The sequence below is a fragment of the Artemia franciscana genome, chromosome 14 (assembly GCF_032884065.1).
Source record: "Artemia franciscana chromosome 14, ASM3288406v1, whole genome shotgun sequence".
Taxonomy (NCBI): Eukaryota; Metazoa; Arthropoda; class Branchiopoda; order Anostraca; family Artemiidae; genus Artemia; species Artemia franciscana.
This window is the reverse complement of record NC_088876.1, coordinates 20,337,545-20,362,605: the sequence shown is the minus strand read 5'-3', so window position 1 is coordinate 20,362,605 and position 25,061 is coordinate 20,337,545. Positions and strand designations below refer to the sequence as shown.

The 25,061-nt window shown below is 36.0% G+C and overlaps 2 protein-coding genes across 2 annotated transcripts in view; both read right to left on the bottom strand.

The window, feature by feature from the left end:
* Window positions 1-9,588, bottom strand: part of LOC136035433 (dipeptidase 1-like) — a 224,095-nt gene extending 214,507 nt beyond the window's left edge. Inside the window, exon 1 of the mRNA XM_065717242.1 lies at window positions 9,473-9,588. The gene's annotated coding sequence lies outside the window, so the exon portion shown is untranslated. The remainder of the gene's footprint in view (window positions 1-9,472) is intronic.
* Window positions 9,589-21,451: 11,863 nt separating this feature from the next.
* The window catches only part of LOC136035434 (agrin-like), a 225,547-nt gene continuing 221,937 nt past the window's right edge, over window positions 21,452-25,061 (bottom strand). Inside the window, exon 9 of the mRNA XM_065717243.1 lies at window positions 21,452-24,077. Within this exon, the coding sequence (XP_065573315.1) occupies window positions 23,840-24,077 (238 nt within the window). The 3' untranslated portion in view covers window positions 21,452-23,839. The remainder of the gene's footprint in view (window positions 24,078-25,061) is intronic.

The following is a 25,061-nucleotide window of genomic DNA, read 5'->3' as shown; positions in this document are numbered from 1 at the left end:
GAAGTAAAAACCCGAAAATATGTACTTTTTATTTGTAATTTCCACAATTTTACACCGCACCCTGGCAAATAATGATGACCAGACCACAGGCACACACGCAGGGGAGGGATTCACCCACCTCAACTTTGTAAAATGCTTAATTTTCTCAGCGAAATGTTTAATTTTCCCGTGTTTTCCTGGTATTTCTTTCATAAGAGTTGACCCCCCTCCTCCCAAAAAAAAATCTCGAATAATAATTTCTCTAATTTTCTCCTCGAATAATAGTTCTTTTGCAAATAAATATTCCTATTTACTTGCCAAATTACGAAGAATAACAATGCAACAATCGTAATTTTCAGTGAGAAACCCCTTGAGTTTAATGACGGCAGTGAAGTCTGATAACCTTAAGCGTTTGTCTGATTTGCCGCGACTGAAAAAGAATTGAACAGAGAATATCATATCTGGACGTCCGCGAGGCCTTAACGAGAAGTTCAGCCAAGACTGTATGATAAAAGCTAACATTTTACAAGCTAAAACGGTTCATTCATTTCACTAACTGTATTTATTAAAAATTGGAATAATTTCTTATTGTGATATTTGCCTTCTCTGCAGCTAATCTTGTAGTTCTTTTGGGATTGGGCTTGTTTTTATTCGTTCCTATTTTTGTTTTATTTTGAACCAAGTCTCTTTGAACCACCCAAGTCTCTATTTAGGGATGTATTATTGTTTAAGTTTCCTTTGATTTCGATTGTCTCGTGGACAGTTTGTTTGATTCCTAGGTCATTGCTAATTAGAATTGTTGCGTCAAATAGAACATAATGGTTTGGATTTTCAAAAGTTTTTCAAACCATTATGTTCTATTTGACAAAAATAATAGATTTTGCATAGTCATTTACTTTTTTTCTTCCCTTATTTTAAGCTCTGCTTCATAAACACAATAGAAAAAAGTCTTCTTAAATGACAATATAGACCGAGGTAAAACTTAAAATGAGCATAAACTAAATTTAAGGTACCCTAACAGTGTCAAGTGTTGAAACAACCTTTGGATCGGTTCCGACAGTGGAAACACTGTGAAATGCACCAAGGAAGCAAAATTTTGGCTTTGTTTCTTTGCAGTTGATTTGCAGTTGATTTTTTGAATTAATAGAAAAAAATGGGTGTTATGTCTTGGGGTGAAGTATGCATTGCACATATTAAAAGTAATAGCATTGATCGGGTGTCATGAAATAGATAGCAAAGTTATTGAAGCTACCCAATTCGAAACCATCTGTAAGAAGTGTGTCGTCATTTTTCATAAAAAGAAAAAGTCATATAAAGACAATCAATGTACCTTTGACTTAAAATCAAACTAAGAAGCCCGAAACAAGTATTTTATCACAGAAATTGATTGTTGCAAATGATGGGACTGTGTCAAAAAGGTTTGTTTTACCAATCGATAGAGGTAGAAAATTAAATTCTTGAATATTACACTTTGCATGTCCGAAAAAGACTTAGCGTCCTGAATTTCACCTCCTCAACCTTGTAGTTTAGTTTCAAACTTTTTTCAGTTAGCTCGCTGCTCTTAATAGAGAGAGAAAGAAATAATTTAGTCTCATATTCAAGAAAATTTTTAGTTTTTACTTTTGTTTATTAAGCCATAGAAATCATTTACAACATTATACCTTCTATAACAAGATATTGATCAGCAATCGCGAGAACAGGTTTATTAATCAAGTATTAGGCCAATCGCTCTTTCTCTCTCAAAACTGCGAATAAAAAGTAAAAGAAATCATTTGACATTGTGAGTAGTCAAGCAAAAAGTAATTCTAAATCATTCAAATGAAAACCAAAAATTCAAATTGAACTTAAGTTTAAATTTTGTCAATCAATCAAAAGAACCAACTTTCTTGCTGTTTGAATTAGATCACAGGATTTCCGTCCATTTCTTAGCTCAGTTAGAGCCCCACAAAATAGCTTATAGAACACATGGAGGTCTCAGTAGGAAACCACTTAACGACTCGAACATGTGCAAATGAATAGGTTCTATGTATACTTAAAATCTGCTGAACATTAGGGTCATAAGTTGCAGCGATAAAAGCCCATGAACTCAAAAGTGTTCTTCAGAAATCCATCTGTACACCTCAATAAGTTTCAAATCAAAAGATGTTTATCTATGGATGATATGATGTCCAATTGATTGCTTAATTTCTAACATGGAAGAATATTTCAACAAGTTATTTTTAGATAGAAGAAATTAAAATTTGACAAAATAGCAAAGAAAGCCAAATAAATGAAAGTTATTTTAAGTGATTGAAAAAAAAATCGAGAAAGCATGTGATTTGGGGAAGGTTTACTTAAAGTCCCCACTCCACCCTCCCTTGCATATGTGCCTGTTAGGAGCAAGACTTCCACGTGCATACTTAAAGGCTGTGTAGCAGACATTAGATATCAAATCTCAAATCCAAGCGTATCGTTCTCATGTTCTTAAGTCAACCGTATGATTCTTCCTTTTTCTTGCTTATTCATCGTCTTTTATCAAGGTTCTATTTAGTATTTGTGGAGTCTAACCTCTGAAGTTTTTACTGAAAGTGTGGACCTTAGGCTGGATTGATGAATATGACTTTGTATTTTGGAAAGCTTCGTTGAACTCTTGCCTGGGGCCAAAAGGATGTTTTTTGCTTGTCCTTGAGCCAGAGCCAATAGTGTGTAAAGTGAGGTGGAGTTTTATAGCCTATGTCAAAGAAAACTGTCATCAAGCCATATTTCTCCTTTCGAGTGGAAAGCAGGCAGGCACCAGTTTCAAATTGAAGATGTACTAAAATCTAAAAGTGTTAAATATATGCGGCAGCTACTCGGCCCCAGGGCCAATATATCTTATTTGACTGATAAATAGAAAAAATTATGGAAACAAAAAAGTGGCATTTTCCCATGGGCCCGAAAGTGCTGCCATCTATTGTTTCTACCCATTTCTGTTTGTGATTTCAGCTGAGTTTATCATTCGGTTTTTCGCACTTGGGATTGCGGTAGAGAAATGGTATCATATGTGCCTCTGAAACGTTAATAGTTCTCTCATTGCTAGCGAAAATAGAGTTTATCCTTTGCTCCTTTCTAACTGATAACGTTAGAAACTTGGCCTACGGCAAAAAAGTCAACTTTTGAACTAAGACAGATAATTTTTTTTCGACGGCAGTCGATAGCTCTTGATGAGCTCATCAAAGTGTATGTCATCCATTTTTGGAAGAAAAATTCCTTCATGAGATATACCAGTTTGAAAGTTTAAAGGGGTTGACAATTTCAGTAGTAAGTTACACACTGAAACTAAAAATAAGCCGATACAGAAATGGTATCAGATGTGCCTCTTAAACGTCAAAAGTTCTCTCATTGCTAGGGAAATTGGAGTATATCCTTAGCTCCTTTCTAAGTGATGACGTTAGAAATTTGGCCTACGGCAAAAAAGTCTCCTTTTGAACTAAGACAGATAGATTTTTTTTTGACGGCTGTCGATAGCTCTTGATGAGCTGATCAAAGTATATGTCATCCATTTCTTGGTAGAAAAATTCCTTCATGAGATATACCAGTTTGAAAGCTTAAAGGGGTTGACAACTTCAGTAGTAAGGTACACACTGAAACCAAAAATGGGCCGATACCAATTGTGAGACATATAGGGGAGTTTTAAGCAACAGCCGGCTGTTAGTTCATATTCATCTTCGGAAATGAGGGGTTCGTAACTTTTGCTAGTTGGTGTAGCTATTATTTGTTTCCGGTGTATTTGATGTTAAGACAAATTTGGTTTCAGTGATAAGACGTGTAGGGGACTTGTAAGTAATAATCGACTGTTAGGCTACAATCATCTCCAGCCATGAGGGGCTTGCAACTTTTGCTAGCTGCAATTAGGGTTTTGCAACTTTTGCGAGTTGGTGTACCTAGTATTTATTTTAAGATCCTAACAGATTAACAACTTCAGCGTTTAATCGAAGCGAGGAAACAAAACCAAAGTTTGCTCTCACAACACTTTACTTGGCGAAGCCACAAAAGGGTTGCCGCAACACCTTGCCCATGCAATACGTTGCCCATGCAACGTAGATCTAGTTTATCTAGCAATCGTACACTTGAAAGTTCAAAGATAAAGTCCAAGTTATTACAAATTTTTTCGCATTAACCTAGTAAATATATGTTAGCCTAACGACTAACGAACATGGTTTTATATAGTGTACTAGCTGGATCCCGGCGGCTTCGCTGGGACCCAGGGACGCAACATTAAAACTAAAAACTAAAAGAAATTATTCCGTATGTGAGGGCTACTTCCTCCTCAATACAGAACTTCGTACGCTAAAATTCGATTATTTGTCTCAATTGTTTAAGAACAGTTCCTCAAACAAAAGGGCCGTGTAATTAGAATCAGAACCTTTTTTTTAAAGTTCTTAAAAAAATATAGCGTGAAGAGAGCAGTATTGAGGAGGGGGAAGCCTCCCTTATATATAAATTAATTGATATTCGTTTCATGCTTTAATGTTGCTCTTTACTTTGAGCAGAATTTTTTTTATTTTTATTTAATTACTATTAAGGACGGTGGGAGTAGTGAAGATGTTAGAAGGAGAATAGCCAAAACCCAGTGTGTTTTTTTACAGTTGAAAAAAGTTTGGAAGAATAGGAAGATAACTTAGATAAGGTTGCGAACCAACATTCGAGGAAGCAGTGGGGACGTCAAGTATGGCTCTAAAGCGTGGGTGCTCTGAAAAACGAAGGAGAATGTGCTAAATGTTTTCAAGAGAAATCACCTATGGATTATTTTGGGTACCCAAATCACCGGCAGTATCTCAAACTGTAAGTTGAACAAAAATGTAAAGCTAGAATGAAAGGAAGCTTGAGATGACTAGGACACATTCTAAAGATGAAGGATAACAGATTGCCAAAGATAGGGCTTATCAGCCAACTCTCTAGGGCCAAAAATAAGGCAGGTCGTACTCGAATTTGGTGGGAGGATGGTGTAAGGAAAATTTAAGATAAATCGGAACTTCTTGGGAGGAAGTAAATAGGAAAGCTTTAAATAGATTGGGATGGAGAAGGACCATGCGTAGATGTGTTTGCCTCAAACGGCTGTGTAGTGTAGTGAGTTGTTGTTAGTATTAGCAGTTTTAAAGCTTTTACGAATTCTTGTACGCTTAGTCTTTTAAAATTCTGGACGTACAAAAAGCTCAAAACCGCTTATTTTGGCTCCAATGTAAAAACTAAGAAATTGAAAGATACACCCTTTCGTTTTGGCCGCGCCAGCAAGATCATCGGTGGAATGCATTCTGTAACATAACTTAATTTTCCTTTTCTAAACTAGGTGATATTTTAGAAAGCCGTAAGCTTGGAAGTGTTCCTGTAATTCTTTGATTAACTGCGTGACAAATTTTGGTTACTTTAGAGAAGAGAGCAGATGTAGTGCGAACTTGAAACAATTGCTTTATTTCAAGGCTTCTTTCACTCTCTTTTATGTTCATTTCAAAGGACAGAAAACACGACAGTATATTGCCACCGTTTTCTTTCCACTCTCACATCTTAGCTTCACTTTTACACCGGAAACTCTTTGGAAATTCCAGGACTTCAGAATAATCATTCGATTTTGAGTCAGTGCGTATTGTTTTTTTAAGGGGGAAGGGACTTTAGCAAGTGAAACTTCGATAATTTAAAGGTACTTGCAAGATAATCCATGTAAAATTCTAGATGGATATTCGAATTCTAAGAATTTTAGTGCTACAAGTGGAATTTGATCTTAATTTGCACTCGAATTTGCAAAGAACATACTGGTCCTTTTTTGCACCGACAATGGACCTTTCTATACGTTTGAGTTTCCACCGACGGTTTTTCTAAGAGTAAAGAAAGCTACAAAAATTATAAGCCAAATCCAGTTTAACAGACCTTGGAATTCTACAACGTTTTTTTTAAGCCCCGTGTCTGTAAAATAAGAAATTTCATGTTGCTTTCAAGAAAGATGGTCTTGGATTTCTGTTTCTGTTTCTTTTTGCAATAGCTACACTTGTACAAAACCCTATCGTTTTTCAACTACCCAATGCTCTGTATATACGAATGAACTCCTCTGAAAATCCAACTCACAATTTTTTTTTAAAGCTGTTGTTTGTAACAACTGTAACAAACAGTTGATGCAACAATTATTTACTCTTTATAGACTACTACTGCTAACATCCCACGGTAGCACCAAGCTGCCCGAGGCCAACACAGCTACACACGCTCTTCCTTTATCACAATCTATTAAAAGACAATCTATTAAGTTTTTTTCTTTGCGCCCTTCCAAGGAGCTCCAATATCCGTTAAATCCTTCCTTTTAACATTCTCCCAACCAATTAAGGGACAACTTACTTTTCTTTTGGCCCTAGATGGTCGGCAAAAGAGGAAAAACTTTAGCAATATGTCATTAATCCACTTAATCCGCAAAACATGTCTTAGACATCTAAACTTTTGCTCATTATAACCCAAGAAAGCAAGAAAGAACCATATTTTGTACAGCTTAGTGTTTGAAATAAGTCAGCAAGACGGGTACCCAAAAGAATACATAGATATCTTCTTGGGACACATATACCACATCCTCCTCCGTCTTTCAGAGCCCCCATTTACCAGGGTCTTACCTTTTTTACTGTCATCATTGTAACTTCCAATATTCTAATTTTGGTTGGCATACTTATCTTCCTATTCTTCACGGCTTTTTCAACTATGGAAATTCATTTTCAACCTTTGCTATTCTACTTTTAACATCTTTACTGCATCCACCATTTTACTTATAATACTATCCTTGCAAGAAAAGCTATCCAGTTGATGATACGGACTGTCACACTGTTTCTGCTCGATAGTAATTTGGTTATCCTTGCAAGATAGTACCCTTGCAAGAAAAGCTATCCAGTTGATCATACGGACTGTCACACTGTTTCTGCTCGATAGTAATTTGGTTCCTTTTTGGCCAGAATAACTGTTTAACAGAGCAAATGGCAGAAACAACCCCTTTAACACAGCAAGATTGCTTTTGTCCCTTGAAAGTGACATCTAATCTCCAAAGCTTACCCTATCCAGGCCGAAACTGAGGTGTTACGGAGTAAAATGACCGAAAAAATGATCAAGGCATCATTTCTTTGAAGACTTTAACCAGTATTTCCTTTTAACTTTTGAATTTATGGGCTTAGATTACTGGGATTCGAGCACTTTTTGCGAAGTTGTAGCTGTTACGGCAGTCATAATCGAAAAACTACAGAAAGAACTATCTTCTAATGTTAGGAATGATTCTAAACCATAAGCTGTGGTAAAACTAAGAAAAAAAAACAGAGACTTAAACATCCTTCTCAGCAGAAATCATATTTTTGTAAACAGCACCTTAAAATGTTACATCCTGGGTTCTTATACATACACAATTTGATTGGGTATTTTCTATTGCGATCTTCCTTCCTTTGAACTTGTTTTCTCCCTTCTTAAATTGCGCAAATTTTCTTATGATAATAATTTTGCATGTGTAACTTTGAACTTTGTGAGCTTTACATATTTATAATCAGCATAAAACTAGTTCTTTTGATGTGCATATTCTTATCAAATTTTCAAATTTCTGAACTTTGGTAACAATCGGCGAAGTTCGCTGAATTTGCTGTTGTTACCACTAGTGGTTGGGGATAGGATAATATCCATTCGTTCTAAATTTTGACTTCATTCTACACTTTACTGTCTGAATTGATGTTTGTTCCTTTTATATATTGTACTTCTTCATGACACCTTAAATCCTCCAGATCCAGGAATGATTTTATCTACAAAAATATCGCCAGACATATCGCAGATGAACTACAGCCGTGACGTACTCACACTTTGGTTGAAGAGACAGACAGGATATCTTAACCATGAGGGAACACTCCACTGCACATAAAATGGCTATTTGTCATAATGTTAAATGTGTTTATAAGAAAAACACTTGAAGGATTTCTCTTGTTGCTGTCTAGTTTATATCAGTAGGGCTAATGTGTCGACGTTACTACATTATTTTTGTCATTTTCATGTGGGGTAGATTAGTTAGACCACGCTCTTGGCTAAAATTTAACAATAGAAAGAAACGGTCTTTTTCAAACAAAAGTAAAGAGTGACATTGAAATATAAAATAAACATACATTATTGTGTATGAGAGGGGGGATGATCTCTTATCAACTAAGTTTTACTTTTTCTTCAATTACCGGAAGAGATGCAGACATAAATACTTAAAACATAGCACCATAACAATTTACCATGAAGAGTAGGGGGAAGGAGATGCCCTCATGTAGGGAGCTAGTGCTCTTTGTCTAAACTGTCTAGGTGAAAAGGAAATACAGTCTAACCTTGAGTCCCAACAAATCTGAGACAGGCTTTGGCTGCTACATCTCTTGAAAGATCTGACTCGAACCAGTGAGCTGTGACACAATTGCATTTCTTGTTGTTTGCCCTCCAATTCAAGTATCAGCTTTTAGTGCAAAGAAAACCAGTGCAAGTTTACTCATGATCAATAACGTAGTTAGTCGATTTCTTAGGGTAAGGGCAAAAGTATACTATGTTCCGGAAAAACGCGCCACAACAGCGCACCCACCTTTTCCCTTCCATACCAATCTGAATATCTGAATGCCCGACTAGAAAATCTTATAATCAGTAACACAGTTGAAGAAAAAAGGCCTCTGGTTACCATTGAAAAAAAAGCTTTCAGAAATCTGGTGGCATGTCTGGGACCATAGTTTAAATCAATTTTACCGTTTAAAGGACATTTAATTGGATCTGACATTTTTCAGGCTTATTGTAAAAGTTAAAAGGTGATAATGGCAGATAGTGATAGTAAATCTCTAGAAGGAATCATTCAATGTTCTGACTTTGTCAGAACTTTAGACTTGACAATAGTCAGGAGTCCGAACTCACTTTTTAGCGGAAAACGCTGAGCATTTTCACTGTTAAACATACATAATTAGATTTCATGTAATTCTTCATTATCCACTATTATCTATGAAAATATTTATTTTTGTTTAAAGCAGCACTGTTTTATTGTGTAAGGTTAATATATCTAAGCTAAACGAGCCTTGTCGTTTGAAAAACTGTTGTGAAAAGATCACATTTTAGCTTAGAGAGCGAGTAATGGAGAGGGTTTATATTGATTTCAGATATTTACAAAATAATTTTACGTAATGAGCTACAGGGTTGAAGGGGTCACAGTCCACTGATATGGGGTAGCTTGTGTTCATTTTAAACTTTAACGTAGCTCTTTACTTTCATAACTCTTTTTTTTTGTAAAATTAAAACAAATTGTTGTAACAAGTGTTAACACAATTCGCAAGTGTCTGTGTTTACTTTAAGTAGGCTTTTTAAATGAGTTATAAACAAGTAAGTTTTAAACAGACACGCCACGCCATTCATGATTGGCTTGTAGTAGCGAATTGGGTCTATTAACATTGCTTATCAAAACAGACGACCAAAAAGAAACAAGTCACTGGTATTGTAAAACCTGTAATCTGGTTGTAAGATTTACCTTAATATCTCTCTCAAGTCAATAAAACAAGATTAATTGATAGCTTAGTCCGTCGTGAAACAGCTTGAAATCAGTGCCCAATCATCACATCGACTGAGCAAAGACTGAAGAAAGGTGAGTAATACACATTTCCTTGTATTGAAACACCTTTCATCTCCGCGCAAGTTTCTGTCAAGGATGGTCGGGAACAAAAGTCACTTGCAGCAATTGTTCATTAGAAAACGCTTTGGCTGTTCCTAAAAAACAAAAGCTAAGAGTAAAACTATGAATATCCAAAAAAGACATGCTAACTTCTCTAACGGCATTGCTTTTTTTCCTTTCTTTTTTTTTGTTTCTTCCAGTCAGTCAAGGTTTTACCAGAACTCATATTTTCACACAATACTGACTACAATCGCATACCAATTTTTTTATACTACAAGATAGCACATACCATATTTTTCTTTATTAAAATTTCAGTCAGCCACTTACCTAATTATGTGATACTACAGACAAAAGTTTACGTACACATGTTGTTATTTGATAATATTGTACCGATCTACTACTGCTACTACTACTAACTCATCGCAGCACCAAGCCACCTAAAGCCAACACATCTACACATGCTCCTCCTTCATCCCAATCTATTCAAAGCATTCCTCTTTAAACCCTCCCTGGAAGATTCCATTTCCTTTAAATCTTTATTTATTATATCTTCCCACTCCAAAGGAGGAGGACCTGCATTCCGATTAGCCCTAGTCGGTTGGCCAATAAGGACTATCTTCGGCAATCTGCTATCCTTCATCCGCAGAACATGTGCTGGCCAGCTACACTTTTCTTTCATTATTGCCCAAGAAAGCGGGATTGAACCACATTTTTCGTACAGCCTACTGCTTGAAATACGGTCAGTCAGCCGGGCACCCAGGACAATCCGTAGGCAATTTATCTGGAAAACATCTAGCAAATCTTCGTCTGCTTTTCAGAGCGCCCATGCTTCGGAGCCATATTTGACCACTGTCATCAACGTAGCTCCCAATATTACAATCTTGGTTTGCAGACTCATCTTCCTATTCTTCCTAACTTTTTTTTTAACTGTGGGAAAAAAACCTAAACCTTGGCTATTCTACTTTTCAAATCTTTACTGCTTCCAGCGTCTTTACTAATAAAACAAAACAATTTTTTTAACTGCAAGTAAGGAGCGACATTAAAACTTAAAATAAACAGAAATTATTCCGTATATGAAAGGGGTTGTCCCCTCCTCAACGGCTCACTCTTTACGCTAAAGTTTGACTCTTTCTTACAACTCTACTTTTTTAAACAATAAAAAAACTTTAGCGTAAAGAGCGAGGCGTTGAGTAGGGGATAACCCCTTTAACATACGGATAATTTCTGTTCGCTTTAAGTTTGAATGTCGCTCCTTACTTGCAGTTATTAAAACTTGTTTTTTTTATTTAATTTCTTAACATAATTAAAACATGTTTTGATTTTGGCTCACCGCGCATAAATAATTAACCGAAATTTGCATATTATATTTTTTGCTAAATTTTGATAATTTTGATCGGACGATTTTGATAAAAAAAGGGGTGGGAGAGGAGGCGTAGTTGCACTCAAATTTTTGGTTACTTAAAATGGCAACTGGAACTTCTTTTTTTTACGAACGTTTTTATTAGTAATAAATATACGTGACTTACGAATTAACTTACGTAACGGTTGTATATTTTTTACGTATATGAAAGGGTTCTCCCCCTCTTCAATACCTCGCTCTTTACACTAAAGCTTAAATTTTGTCCAAATTCTTTAAGAATGACCCCTGAATCACAAAGGCCGTATAATAAATAGTTGAAATTACTAAAAATACTTTAGCGTAAAGAGTGAGGTATTGTGGAGAAGACAAACCCTCTTATATACGTAATAATTTCTGTTCGTTTATATTCTAACGCTGAACCTTACTCCCAGCTGAGAAAACTTTTATTTGTATTTATTTTCTCATTGCTTTTTTTTAATAATGCTAAGAAATCATGCGGCTTCTTCATGGAAATTTTCTTCTCTCATGATAAATTCCTCCATTGAAAGATTCCCCCACATATACCCTCCCCCTAACCCCCCTAACGTGAAAAATTCACCCTGAAAACATTTGTATACGTCCCGATAACCATTACTATATGTAAACAATGCTCAAAGTTTGCAACTTGCAACCCCTCCCTGGGGATTGTGGGGGATTAAGTCGTCCCGAAAGAGATATTTATTAGATTTTCCGACTATGCTGAATAAAATGGCTATCTCAAAATTTTTATCTTGTTACTTTGGGAAAAATTATCGTGGGAGGGGGCCTAGGTTCCCTCCAATTTTTTGGTCACTGAAAAAGGGCGCTAGAACTTTAAGTTTCAATTAGAATGCCCTGTCGTGACATTTTAGGACCACTGGGTCGATACGATCACTGCTGAAAAAAAACCCAAATAAACAGGCATCTGTGATCTATCTTCTGGGAAAAAATACAAAATTCTACATTTTTGTAGAGATGAACTTGTACAATAGGGTTTTCTGGTACGCTGAATCTGATGGTTCAGCGGATTTTCGTTATGATTCTATGAACTTTAGGGGGTGTTCCCCTATTTTCTAAAATAAGAAAAATTTTCTCAGGCTCGTAACTTTTGATGGGTAAAACTAAACTTGATAATAAAACTTATATATTTAGAATCGCATAAAAATGTGATTCCTTTGATGTAACTATTTGTATCAAAATTTCATTTTTTAGAGTTTCGGTAACTATTGAGCCGGGTCACTCCTTATTACAGTTCGTTACCCCGAACTGTTTGATGCTACGAAGGTAAGTGAAGCTGCCCACCTGATCAATCTTTTCGTTACCCAACGTCACCTTTCCATCTTCAGATATTCTTAGTTATAGTCTTCTTAACATTAATTTTCATTAGCACCCTGAACTCGCAAAACTCTTAAAGTTCATTCATATTACTGACACTTTACTCTAGGATGCTTTAATCATCAGAATAATCTAAGTCCAGGAGAATTGTTATTCCCCATTTGATTCTGTGGTCTTCCTTTGCCTTTCTTGTTCTCCTTAAGACAAAGTCCACCATACTAATCCGTATAGAGAACAAAACCCTGCTTAACTCCTGATTTAATTCAAAATCAGCTCCTAACCTCCTTTCCTACCTTAACTAAAGCAGTATTATTCTCATACATACCACCAATCACTTTAATGTATTTGTCTGGTATACCATACAAGAATAAGACCTTTGATAAAGCTCTTCTATCAACAGAATAGAACGCTTACTCATGATCTATAAAATTGAGGACCAAAGGTGTTTGACAGATAAGGCACTTCTCAAAAATTAACCCAAGAGTGAAAATTTGGTCGACACATCCTCTTCCTTCTCTAAAACCGCATTGTTCTTCTCTTAAAACTTTGTCTATAGCTTGTGGCGGTCGTTTTACAGAATCTTTTCTTTTTTCCTTTAGAAGTTCAAGCTGGGGTTATCTCATTTTTTTTGTTTATTATTCTATCAGTTTATCAAAATATTTTGGGAAGAAGAACCACCAGTGGCGCCATTTCAGAAAACCTTAGGGGGGGGGGGCCAAAAATCGATTTTGGGCCCCCATCCAGCCTTAAAAATTTTAAAATTTTCGAACATGCCTTTAGGTACCGTACTACCTTTGGGGTTCGCATTTTGCAGCTTATTTAGGGACCAAAAACAGTACCAAAATAGAACATTTACTGTATAAATCAGAAACTTACGTACAGTTACTTCAGCAATGGATATCTCCTTTGCTTCATTTTTGCGAAGTCGTCGACAAGCTTCTCAAAATTGAGCTCCTTCACTGCAGCTTTCTCAGAGAATATAAGCAGCAAATGCGAAAGTCGCTCGTTTTCCATCGTTGTCCGGAGGTAGTCCTTCACAAACGTCAACACAGAGAAAAAACGTTCATTTGAGCACGTTGTGAGCGGAGTGTGAGGACTACCCTGACGACCTTAAGAAGCTCAGAATAAGCTTCTTTCAATCCTCCGAGGCGTTCGAAGACATCTAAAGCGTTTGCCGGTTTCTGTGGAAGCTGCGACACAAATGCACGAGCTATTAAAGCTTGACACTTCAGCTGCATAGTATCGATTCCCGCCTGATCGAAGTATGTCGCGATCACAAGAAGTAAATCTGAGTCCATAAAATCTTTGGATTTGGGGTTAAGGCAACGTGTGGCTTCTAGCACTGGCAGCTGGACAGAAAAACGCTCTTCAAACTCATTTAACACTCTGTCCAAAACCTCTTAGAACTCTCTCCGCATTTTGCTATTTTGTTTAAATATATTTACATTTTGTTTAACAGCCATTTTGTTTAATACATTTGAAAAATCTAATAAATATGTCTTTAAAGATGTCTTAATTGTCCAAAGTCTCTGGGGGAAGGTGTTCAATTTGTGGACTTTGCCCTTTTTTTTATAAATAGTATAGGTAATTGCGAAGTATACAGACGTTTTCAGTTTTTTCTGGTGGGGGGGGGGGGGGGCAGCTCGAGCAGAGGAGGTTATGGAGAAGGATCTTTCCATGGAGAAACTTTTCATAGGGGAGCTGAATTTTCGATCAAGGGGGCACTGGATTTCCAAGCATTATTAAAAAAAGAATAAGAAATTAAATGAAAAAAAAGTTTCTTCAACTCAAAGTAAGGAGCAGGATTGAAACTTAAAACGAAAAGAAATTATTACATATGAGAAGGTTTACCCTTTCGTCAATACCTCGCTCTTTACGCTAAAGTTTTTTTTTTAGTACTTTCAAAAGAGATATTTATTCTAATCAAACGGCCTTTGAGATTCAGGAGTCATTCTTAAAGAATTGGAACCAAATTTGAACAGCGTAAAGAGCGAGTATTGACAAGGGGGTGAACCCCTTCATATACTTAAAAATTGCTATCCGTTTTGAGCTTTAATGTTTCTTCTTACATTCAGTTGAAAAAACATGTCTTTTTTATTTCATTCAATTAAGTCCAATGTGCTATTCAATTTTATGTTTTGTAGGTTTTTATAGGTTTTATAGGTTTCTGTGATACACTTCTTTATTTATTTTTTGTTTATGTAGGATTACCTTGCAAAGCTATCATTCCCTTGATTCTATATTTTAACCTAGAATCAATAAACACAAAATATGATGCACGAGTACTGCTGTCGGGTGATTAAACACTTTTTGAAGCAAGGTAAACTGAAGCTAGCCATAGTAATTCATGCGGACGAAAACTTATTAGGTTTGAAATTTCTTATCTTTGTCGCTTTTTGTTCCATCTTTCCTCTTCAAAAGAAGAAACTCAACAAGATTTGTCTGAGCAGTATCTTATAAACAGTTCTTGGTAACGAGCTGTAAGTAAGGAGGGACCCGGCTCAATAGTAACCGAAACTCTAAAAAACGGAATTTGATACCAATAGATATGTCAAAAGAACTAAACTTTTATGCTGATTTTAAATACATTTTGTTAAGTTTAGTCTTACCCTTCAAAGGTTACAAGCCTGAGAAATGTGCCTGATTTTCAAAAAATGGCTGAAACACCCTTAGAACTCATATAATCATAATAAAATCATACCATCAGATTCAGCGTATTAAGAGAACCCTATTGTAGAGGCTCCAAGCTCCTATCTGCAAAAATGTGGAATTTTGTACTTCATATTAGAAGAAAGATCACGGATGCGTGTTTATTTATTTTTTTTTTTTGCCCAGGGGTGATCATATCGAACCAGTGGGCCAAGACATCGGGAGAGGGCTTATTCTAACGGAAATTCAAAGTTCTAGTGCCCTTTTTAAGTTACCAAAAAAATTGGAGGGCAACTAGGCCCCTCCCACGCAATTTTTCCCCAAATTCCCCTGACCAAAAATCTGAGATAGCTATTTTGTTCAACATCGTTGAAAGGCCTAATAATAATGTCTTTGGAGATAACATGAAACCCAGAGCTCTTGGGAAAAGGTCTTCAAGTTAAAAAATGTGACCATTGTTTACATATAGTATTTCTTATTCGGAAGCATGCATACATTTCTAGGGTGGGAAGGGGAGGACGATTTTTTTGGCTAAGGGACTTAGCTCGGGGAGAATTTTCCATGGAAAATGAATTTTCTAGGGGATGAACTTTTCAGGGGAAATTGTGTACTGGAAAAATTTTCCAGAATTCCTATACAAAATTTCTTTATATATCTTGCTTTCTATTTACTGGCTCAATTTCACGCTTGGAAGTGTTAAGGGTAATTGTCCCAGTAAATTTTAACCAGGATTGTATTGTTCAGAGGATGTTTCCAAGGGGGATTTCTCCGTGGAGGAGAAGCCAGATTTCCTGGCTTTATTTAAAAAATGATCGGAAATTAAATAGAAAAACACTCGTAACAAGTGCCATATGAGCTCGTAGCTCTTGTTCTGGTTCGTTCAGTGAGAGTGGTCGACGAAACAAAATTTAAAATGTGGTAGATTTACTTACAGTCGGTTTGAAAAACGAAGCCAATCGTCGTTGCATCTTTATTTCTTCTTCTTTCCTTTGGGCTTTTATTTTCCTTTTTTTGCACCACTCGCACCGGATGAACTCATGTTTCAATAATCCGATTTGAACTTGAACACAACTCAACACTGTTTCACGGTTCTTTATTTGATGAAGGGTAACGAGAAACTAAATACAAAACTGGAATAACACCCTGGTCTGGATACCCTCTTTTCCAGATGTTAGCCTACACATAAATGTGCCGACTGACGGGATTCATTAATCACTGGAGAGACTTCAATGTCACAGAAGTACTCCGAGCCCAGAAAGGACTTTACAAACCCCTGCCACAAGGGTGACCATAAATTAATTAGGGAGAACGGCAAAAACAGGATACTTTCTTGAAATGCAATAATCGTCGAGTATCTTGAATTTGCTATTTAGTAATAATTCACAGTAGAAATACGGTAAAAAAAGAGAAAAAAAGTAGAACAAGGACGAATAAACAAAGAATTACGTGGTTGAAATTGGGCCCCTCCAGAAATCAGGGGGGGGCATGGCCCCCCCCCCCCCTGCCCCCCCCCCCCCCCCCCCCAAATGGCGTCACTGAGAACTACCCCGCCCTGGTAACTTCAGACAAATTTCTAAAATATTGGCAAAAATGCACTTATCGTCTTTTACTTTTCCCCAGTCCCCAGTCCAAAAAAGCCTCTAGCCTCCTTTCAGAATTTTTTTTAAAGGAAATGTGAAATAAACACAATGTTCGAACGACAAGACAAGGGGACACTTTTCAACACCTGGTATACATCTCGGAACATCAATTTTGCCACCCAGTTTTGCCACGTTTGATACCATTTCTACCACAATCAGCACAGTTTCCACCACGTTGGGAACAGTTTCAGCCAAACTTGACACACTTTCGCCCCGCTTGGCACGTGCCACCTAGTGTGAAGGATATCTGAAAGTTGATGCTCCCTTGGAACGAGATGGTTCTGTAGCAGTAAATTACTTGAGAAGCTGGGAGTCAAAACTCTATTGAAGGAATTCTTGTGAGAATTACGCCCAAGGCGGGGGTTAAAAGCAATTCCCATAGGGACGAGTGTTGCGGAGTGTCTATCATTTTTGATAGACAAAAAAAAAGTCGAAACGAGAGGGTAGGCTACCCCAGTAAGTTTTCTATTATGGGTGAGGGACAAAGTGACAGATTTGGGGTGAATTCCAATAGTAACTGGAGGGGATATTGATCAGAAAGCCTTAAGAATTTTTGTGTCCTCATTGTGGTAACCTAGTCCCATTTGCAAATAATCTCAATTAAGAATATTAACGAAATTTACTGTTTTTTAATAAAAAGTGGATTTTATTTCCATTTTGGCTTGGATCGGAAATATTTCTCTGGCAGTTTACTGTCAATATTCTTTATTCTTATCACATTTCATGTTAACGGAGGAAGTTCCATAGAAACGTAAACACGGTTTCAATCATTTCGTCTTTTAGAGAGAAAAGTTGTTTCATAAAGCACTTCCTGAGTTATTTGTTCTTTATTCTATGTTTTACCGAAAGAATGAACTTTTAATCAGGTTTTGGTATCCTGGTTCATTCACAGCAATCTAATATCAGAGTAAGAAAACTCATATTCAAGTAACTTCGTATTTCCTTGTAGTTCCTTTTCAAGAAGAAAAACATTCGACATTCAGTCATCTAAAGCAACCGTGTTTATTCTAAACGTTTTGAGCATAAAGGACCTTTTTGTGCAATGCAATAAATTAAAACATCATGGCAGTTGAGGAAATTATCATCAACTAAAAAAGCTTTACTTTGACCTCAGTAAGTGGAGTCTCCAGAAAACGCTCTCCTCAATTCCTTTGACTCAAGGTACCATTTGGCTGAGGGTAGTAGAGAACGCAGGTCCATTGTGTAATTTTAACAATACGAGTTGTAGATCCTTGTATAATTGTAGTTCAAGCAAGGTGCCATGTGACTTACTTTCTACGATAGAGCTGGTGGCAGGGAAAGAGGAAGTGTCAGAGGGGCCAAGACCCATACTGGCTATTTAATAATATAAACTAAAAACCTTTGTGCACTTCTGATTAAAAAAAATAAAAAATTGAACATGGCTACCTTTCTGTACAAATGTTGACAGTGGTTAGGTTTGGGGTAAGGGAGGGGCTATTGGCTCACTTAGATCAATATATCACTTGAATTGAAAATCATTTCTTGATTTTGGCTCAAGAAAGGTGCAGAGTATCTATATTTCTTCCCACACGGTGATCGTTGGGGGACTTTGAGTGTCCACGGGCTCACTTTATGCTTCCAATGATTCAGACTGAAAATTCCTGTGTGATTTAGCTTCAAACGAGGACTGAAATGTTTACATTTCAAACAGTTCGTGGCAACGAACTGTTTGAGACCCAGCTCAATAGTAACCGAAACTCTAGAAAATGGAATTTCGATACCAATAGTTATCAAAAGAATCGCATTTTAATGCTGATTTTCAATATACAAGTTTCATCAAGATCAGTTATACCCATCGAAAGTTACGAGCCTGAGAAAATTCGCCTCATTTTAGAAAACAGGGGGAAACACCCCCTAAAAGTCATACAATCTTAACGAAAATCACACCGTCAGATTCAGCGTATCAGAGAACCCTAATGTAGAAATGACTCAGGGGTCATTCTTAAGGAATTGGGACAAAATTTAAATGAAAACTTTGACCTGTGTTTACATATAGTAATGGTTACTGGGAAGTGTACAGACGTTTTCAGGGGGATTATTTTGGTTTAGGGGGGAGAGTTGAGGGGGGTTACGTGGAAGGATATTTCCATGGAGAAACTTTTCATGGGGGAAGAGAATTTCAATGTAGGGGGCGCAGGATTTTCTAGCTTTATTTGAAAAAACAATGAAAAAATAAATATGAAAAGTTTTTTCTACTGAAAGTAAGGAGCAGCATTAAAACTTAAAACGAACAAACATTATTACGAATATGAGGGGTTTACCTCATCGTTATACCTCACTCTTTACGCTAAAGTATTTTTAGTAATTTCAACTATTTATTTTACGGCCTTTGTGATTCAGAGGTCATTCTTAAGGAATTGGGACACAATCTAAGTTTTAGTGTAAAGAGCGAGGTATCGACGAGGATTGAACCCCCTCATATACACAATAAAAACATACGAATATAGAAGTTCGCTACGTAAGTTAATTCGCAAGTTACGTATATTTTTCACCAATGAAAACGTTTGTAAAAAATTAAAAGTTCTAGCTGCTTTTTTAAGTGATCAAAAACTTGGAGGGCCACTAGGCCTCCTCCTTCGCTTCTTTTTTCTCAAAATCTTCCGATTAATTGCAATTAATTAATATTCAAATTTCGTTTTAATTATTTATGTGCGGAGAGCCAAGATCGAAACACGCATTAATTCAAAAACGTCCAGAAATTAAATAAAAAAAACAAGTTTTTGTAACGGAAAGTAAGGAGCGACATTAAACCTTAAAACGAACAGAAATTACTCCGTATATGAAAGGGGCTTTTCCTCCTCAACGCCCCGCTCTTTAAGCTAAAGTTTCTTACTGTTTTAAAAAGTAGAAAGAGAAGGGGTCAAATTTTGCGGATTCATTAACAATAAAAAAAGCGTTTAGGAGGCCCATAGGATATCATCTTTCTGCTTTAAACCCAAATGTAGAAAACTAAGTGAAAAACTCAACCGAAATCAAAAACAAAAAGGGCTTTAGATAGCAATAGTTATTTTTTGGGTGTCTATAAATTTTCTATTTATTCTTCAAAGAAGTTATTTTTGTAATGGCCACGAAGCAGCGCAGGAAAGCCCGGATGGCTGGTGATTTGCCCACATACAGACGGCTAAACGGGACCAGGACCAAACTTGTTGACTGTGATAAGCAATTATTTGTTGATAAAAAAGGCTGATGAACTGGAAGAATCTGCTTGCAAAGGTAATATTATGTGCCTGTTCAAGAATTACAGAGAACTGAGCGAAAGGAAACCTCCAAAAACAGGAGTAGTAAGATCGAAATCTGGTAAAGTGCTTGAAAATGAAAGTATACAACTAGAAAGATACAAGGAATACTTTGCAAAGCTGCTGAACGCTGATAGAGCGGATGTTGATCCTGAACTGCTGTCGTCCGCTGAGCACACAACATGCGATAATCATCCAAAGCCTGATCCCCCTTCAGTGGAATATATACAGAAAACTCCACGGAAAATGAAAAACAACAAGGGGGCGGGATCTGTGGGATCACCATCGAGCAGCTTAGATTCGGAGGACCAGTAATGCTTCTTTGGCTACACATGCTTTTTGTCCTTGTCTTGCCTTGTCAATCAGTGCCACCTTGAGAATGAATAGACCCTCTAAAAATTCGTTCATTTATACTGTTTTGCATGCTGAAGGTTGATAAATCCATTTCATTATTCATGATGGGATCGGTTCACTACCAGGGACAAAGGCGAGGTATGTCTGAAGTACTTGTAGTGGTGTAAATGAAATTCGTTAAGAATCAAGAATTTTTCAAAATGAAATTAAATTAATTTTGAGTCTTTGCACCGACAAATGAAATAATCAAGTCTACTATTTAATTTTTTTTAGATAGCCAACAGTTCTAGCCTTATTTATCGTTATTTTACTCAATTTTAACTAGAACCAAATTAAAAAAAACAACTAAATTAATTGTTCAAAATAAAGCAGAGAGCGACATTCAAACTTAATATGAACGGCATTTATTCTGTATATGAGGTTGGCAGCTCCTTCCCCAGTCTTTCACTCTCTACGCTAGAGTTTTATACCGCTTTATAAATTCTCTTTACTCCAATTAAACGCGGTTTAAGTGGAGTCGCTTGATAATTAAACCAGAATTTAAATAAAAAATTTAAGAGTTTAAGCTGTCGTTTTTAAAGAATCGGAAGAATAAAAATCGAACTTTATCTTAAAGAGCGAAGTTTAGAGGAGACGACCCCCTTTATATACGGAATAATTTCGATTTGTTTTAAGTTTCAATGTCAATCTTTACTTTCATTTAAAAAACTTGTACTTTTGTTTGATTTCTGGCTCGTTTTTAAAAGCGTAGTCACTGTTACGCTAAATGAGAGGATGGTCACCAGCCCCTCAAAAAGCCTTCTTTGAATTAAAGTTTAACTTTTACACAGCAATACTTCGAGGGAAAGAGTTAATCCCCTCAGCTGGTTTTTCGAAGTTTCGAAATACACCTCTTCAGACCGACTTCTATATTCACCTCAAGGCTCGCAGAGAGTTAGGAAGTTTGGGCTAAGAAGCACCTTTTTGAGCATACCTCCTTTACCTACACAATGATCCACCGTAGCTCCTTCATAATAGCTTATGCCTAATGATACGCCGCTGAACATAATTTCATCAAGCCTCAAATTAAAATTACAATGGAATGAAGACAATTTTAGTGTTTGTAAATGGAATGAATACTATTTTAGTGTTTGTAAAGGATAAACAGGAAGGAGAAATAGAATTCATGTCGGATTTTCTTAACAGAAATTGCTGATTTTCCGCCCTATGACTTAAAACTAAAGAATGAAACTTAACATATTTATTTAAGCACATTGATATTTAACATTTGATATTAATTGAAATAATAGCCATCATTTCTGGATCAATTTCCAATACAAAATTTTTATCATTGATCAGTTTTTTCAAGACACACTTTTAAACATTTTGTTACTATTGGCTGTGGTTAGCTCTTAAAAGGTTGTAGCAATCACTGCGGCAATGATTATTATTTCTATTATAGGCAGACTATAAAAAACACGAGTCGAGGCTTAGACCCAGATGCTACCATGAAATTACAGCTAATCTGGAAACGTTTATGACACTATTTAAAACCTTGAATAATTTTATTTATTTATGAAATGGCAAAATAAATACAACAACAAATTTTTACAATATGATAAAACAAAACGCAAATATTGGTCAGACATATTTTCAGATTAAGTCTAAAAAGATTGATTTACATACCTTAAAGCTTTCACATTGGAATTTAAATAATTAAGTCAAATTACTTGCGTTATACTAATTTCCTCAAGTCTTGAATATTTTTTTACGTTAGTATGTACCCTTTAAGCTACATCCCCATGGGAATTACTGTAAAAAACCCTAATCTCATACAATAATCTATAATTTTTGGAGAAAAAAAAAATAAAACCATCAGTATTTTCGTGCATCAGCTAAAATATCTCCTAACTAGTCTGTTCACATTTTGCTGATAATCATTTCTTTGTTCATTTTAAGTCCAGAAGTCCTTTACAAACCGTTAATGGTTATCTGTCTTAAGCAAAGGCATAGTTAGGGTGTTCAACGCTCGTAGACAATGTCAGTTTTGCCCCCCCCCCCCAACACTGCCACAATACAAGTAAAAAAACTCAGTTAAAACCCCTCTGAGAAGTTTAGTTTGGTGAATTGTCTTTTTTAAAGATGGATTTTTTGCCTTCACTGAAAACACCTTGGAAACTTCGAAAGGTAACTCAACCTAAAGATACAGGCTAAGTCCACTTTCTGTGTATTAGTTAAAATCTTAAGGAAATCCAGACGGGGATATTGAATTAAATCCAAAGAAACAGTATGTATCCATGTTGTCAAAATAATGTATCTTGAATATCTCAGGAACTTCACTGGTTTCTTAAGTTAAGTAAAGAACCCTGCGCTACGTTGACCTGGGAGCACGAAAATACCGTAACTTAAATCAATTTAAGCTAGTGCATAATGCCAGGCTTTACATAGCAATACACAAGCACCCCTACCATAACATTATAGCTAATCTTTAAACGCATTTGATTCTTTTCAAAATATCAGCTGAAAAATTTACGTACAAGAAAGACTTAATAAAATAGGACATAACAAACAGAAATACATGGCAAATGTTATTCTAACTTTCAAATTTTCAGATTAATAAGGCCTTTCTACGAATTTCCAAGGCTTAAAACATTTCCAGGCAGCGAGGGAATTGTTGTTTTGCTTGATTTACCGAGAGCATCTGTACGAATGCTTAACCACGCGAAAACATCGAAAAACAATTCTTGGATGTCATACATCGAATCTGATTTATTTTATTAAGGAACATTTTCTTTTCACAAATTGAATTTATACAAAAATCCGGGTCAAAAAGTTCAGACACATAAAGAGGTACAATCAAGCGAGAAATCGTTCTATCGAGCAACGAATTTGTTTCTCAGATGAGTGGCTTTAAATTTACAATAAAGTTAAAACTAGGAATACACCAATGCTTTTCCCATATCCATGTTCCACACACAGATGATAGAAAGTTTGGTGTAGTTGAATAAACTTTCTTTTATAGCAGTTCAATATCATTTTAAAACTGAAACACAAATGTGATTTGGCATATGAATTACAGTTGCTTTATGAAGCCAAATGACTTTAAAGTGACTCTGTAAAGTCAAATATGGCTGATATTAAAAAAAAAAATGCCTTTTGTTCATCTAAATATATTTATGACATCCTTGACTTAGTTAAGTTCTGGAAATCAAAATGATCCTGTTTTAAAGAAAACTTACAAATGTAAAACGAATAAATTGTATTATATTTTTTGGCTGATTTGCGCCAGCATCACTTGTACCTTCTTAATCATTTATTGTACGAATAATTATTTGTTATCTTTTAATTCTTTTAAGGTATTCCGTCCGTAAGATTGTAAAAACGAACACCTAATCGGCTACATATGAAAGTTAAAAACATAAAAATACACAATAGGCCCGTACAAAGAAAGTCTTGGAACATTCTGTGAGAAGTCGCATAATGAAGAAGGTCATATAATAAATGCAAAATATTTGCCCTTCGAATACAAAACAAACCAAATATAAATGATTCTGTTAAAAATAAATATGTTCGAGGACAATTGAACCCTGTACAAATACATTAACACTAGTTCCTAAATAATCACAGTTTCTATTCAATACAAGAAATTTCTCTGTTTTTTGGAAGGCTCACCACACTTCCCATGATGGAATTTTTTCACCAAGGATCTAGAGCGACAGTTTTCAAGCTGGAGGAAACATTCATTTGAATACGTTTTTCCGTCCGTGGCACAAACAGGATCATATTCATAAGGACAAATTCGGCGACACCCGGAAATTCGTAGCCCCGCTAAGGCGAGACAACGACGTAATGGTACTTCGTATACGTGACGTCTGAAAATAAAATATGTATACTTCTTTTTAAACTAAACTGTTTTTCAACCATGTGAAACCACCAAATGGCTGCATGCGGAGAGTCAGTATTAAACAGTTCGTGGTAACGAACTGTAAGTAAGGAGCAATACGGCTCAATAGAAATCAAAACTCTATAAACAGAGTCTTGATAACAACAGATACCTCAAAAGAATCGAATTTTTACGCTTATTCAAAATATATAAGCTTTGTCAAATTTAACGTTACACAATTAAAGTTACGAGCCTGAGAAAATTTTTCCAATTTTTAGAAAAGGGGCAAAACACCCCCAAAACATCAAGTGATCTTAATGAAAACTACCGCATGCAAATAGTGTGCTTTGATCTAGTTCAACACCCCTCAATATTCCCTGAAAACTTCAACTGAATGCCCTTGGCCTTTTGGACACAAAAGGTCAAACGTGCCCTCATTTTCCAATAAAAAATACTAAATGTAAACAACGGGCTAATTGTAAAACTTGCAGCCCTTACCCCAAGGGCTGTGGGGAGGGGTCGTCTTCCCAAGAGACACTGTCTTTGGATCTTTCAAGTATGTTGGACAAGTAGCACCAATAGTAATATTGCATGGAAGGGGTGCTTGAGCCCCTTCTGGAATTTCAATGACAAGACATTTCATGCGAAGTCCCTTGGTGAAAAGAAAAATAGCGCATTGTGCCCACTTCAATCTTTCCATAGGTAGCGCTATTGTTCTACCGATGGTTTGTTATTTAACTAATTAAAAAAAAACTCAGAAATTAGGTATTTCAAATGAAAAGTAAAGAGCTACATTAAAATCCAGACGAGCAGAAATTAAGAGATATAATAATTCAAATTTAAAATGAACACAAATTACCAGCAATAAATAAATGAGGCCCGAAGAAACAAGAATAAAAATGTATAATCCAGTCCAACTTGAGACAAACAGAAACTACCACAAACAGGAGAAGGCCTAATGCTCGTTAAGCCT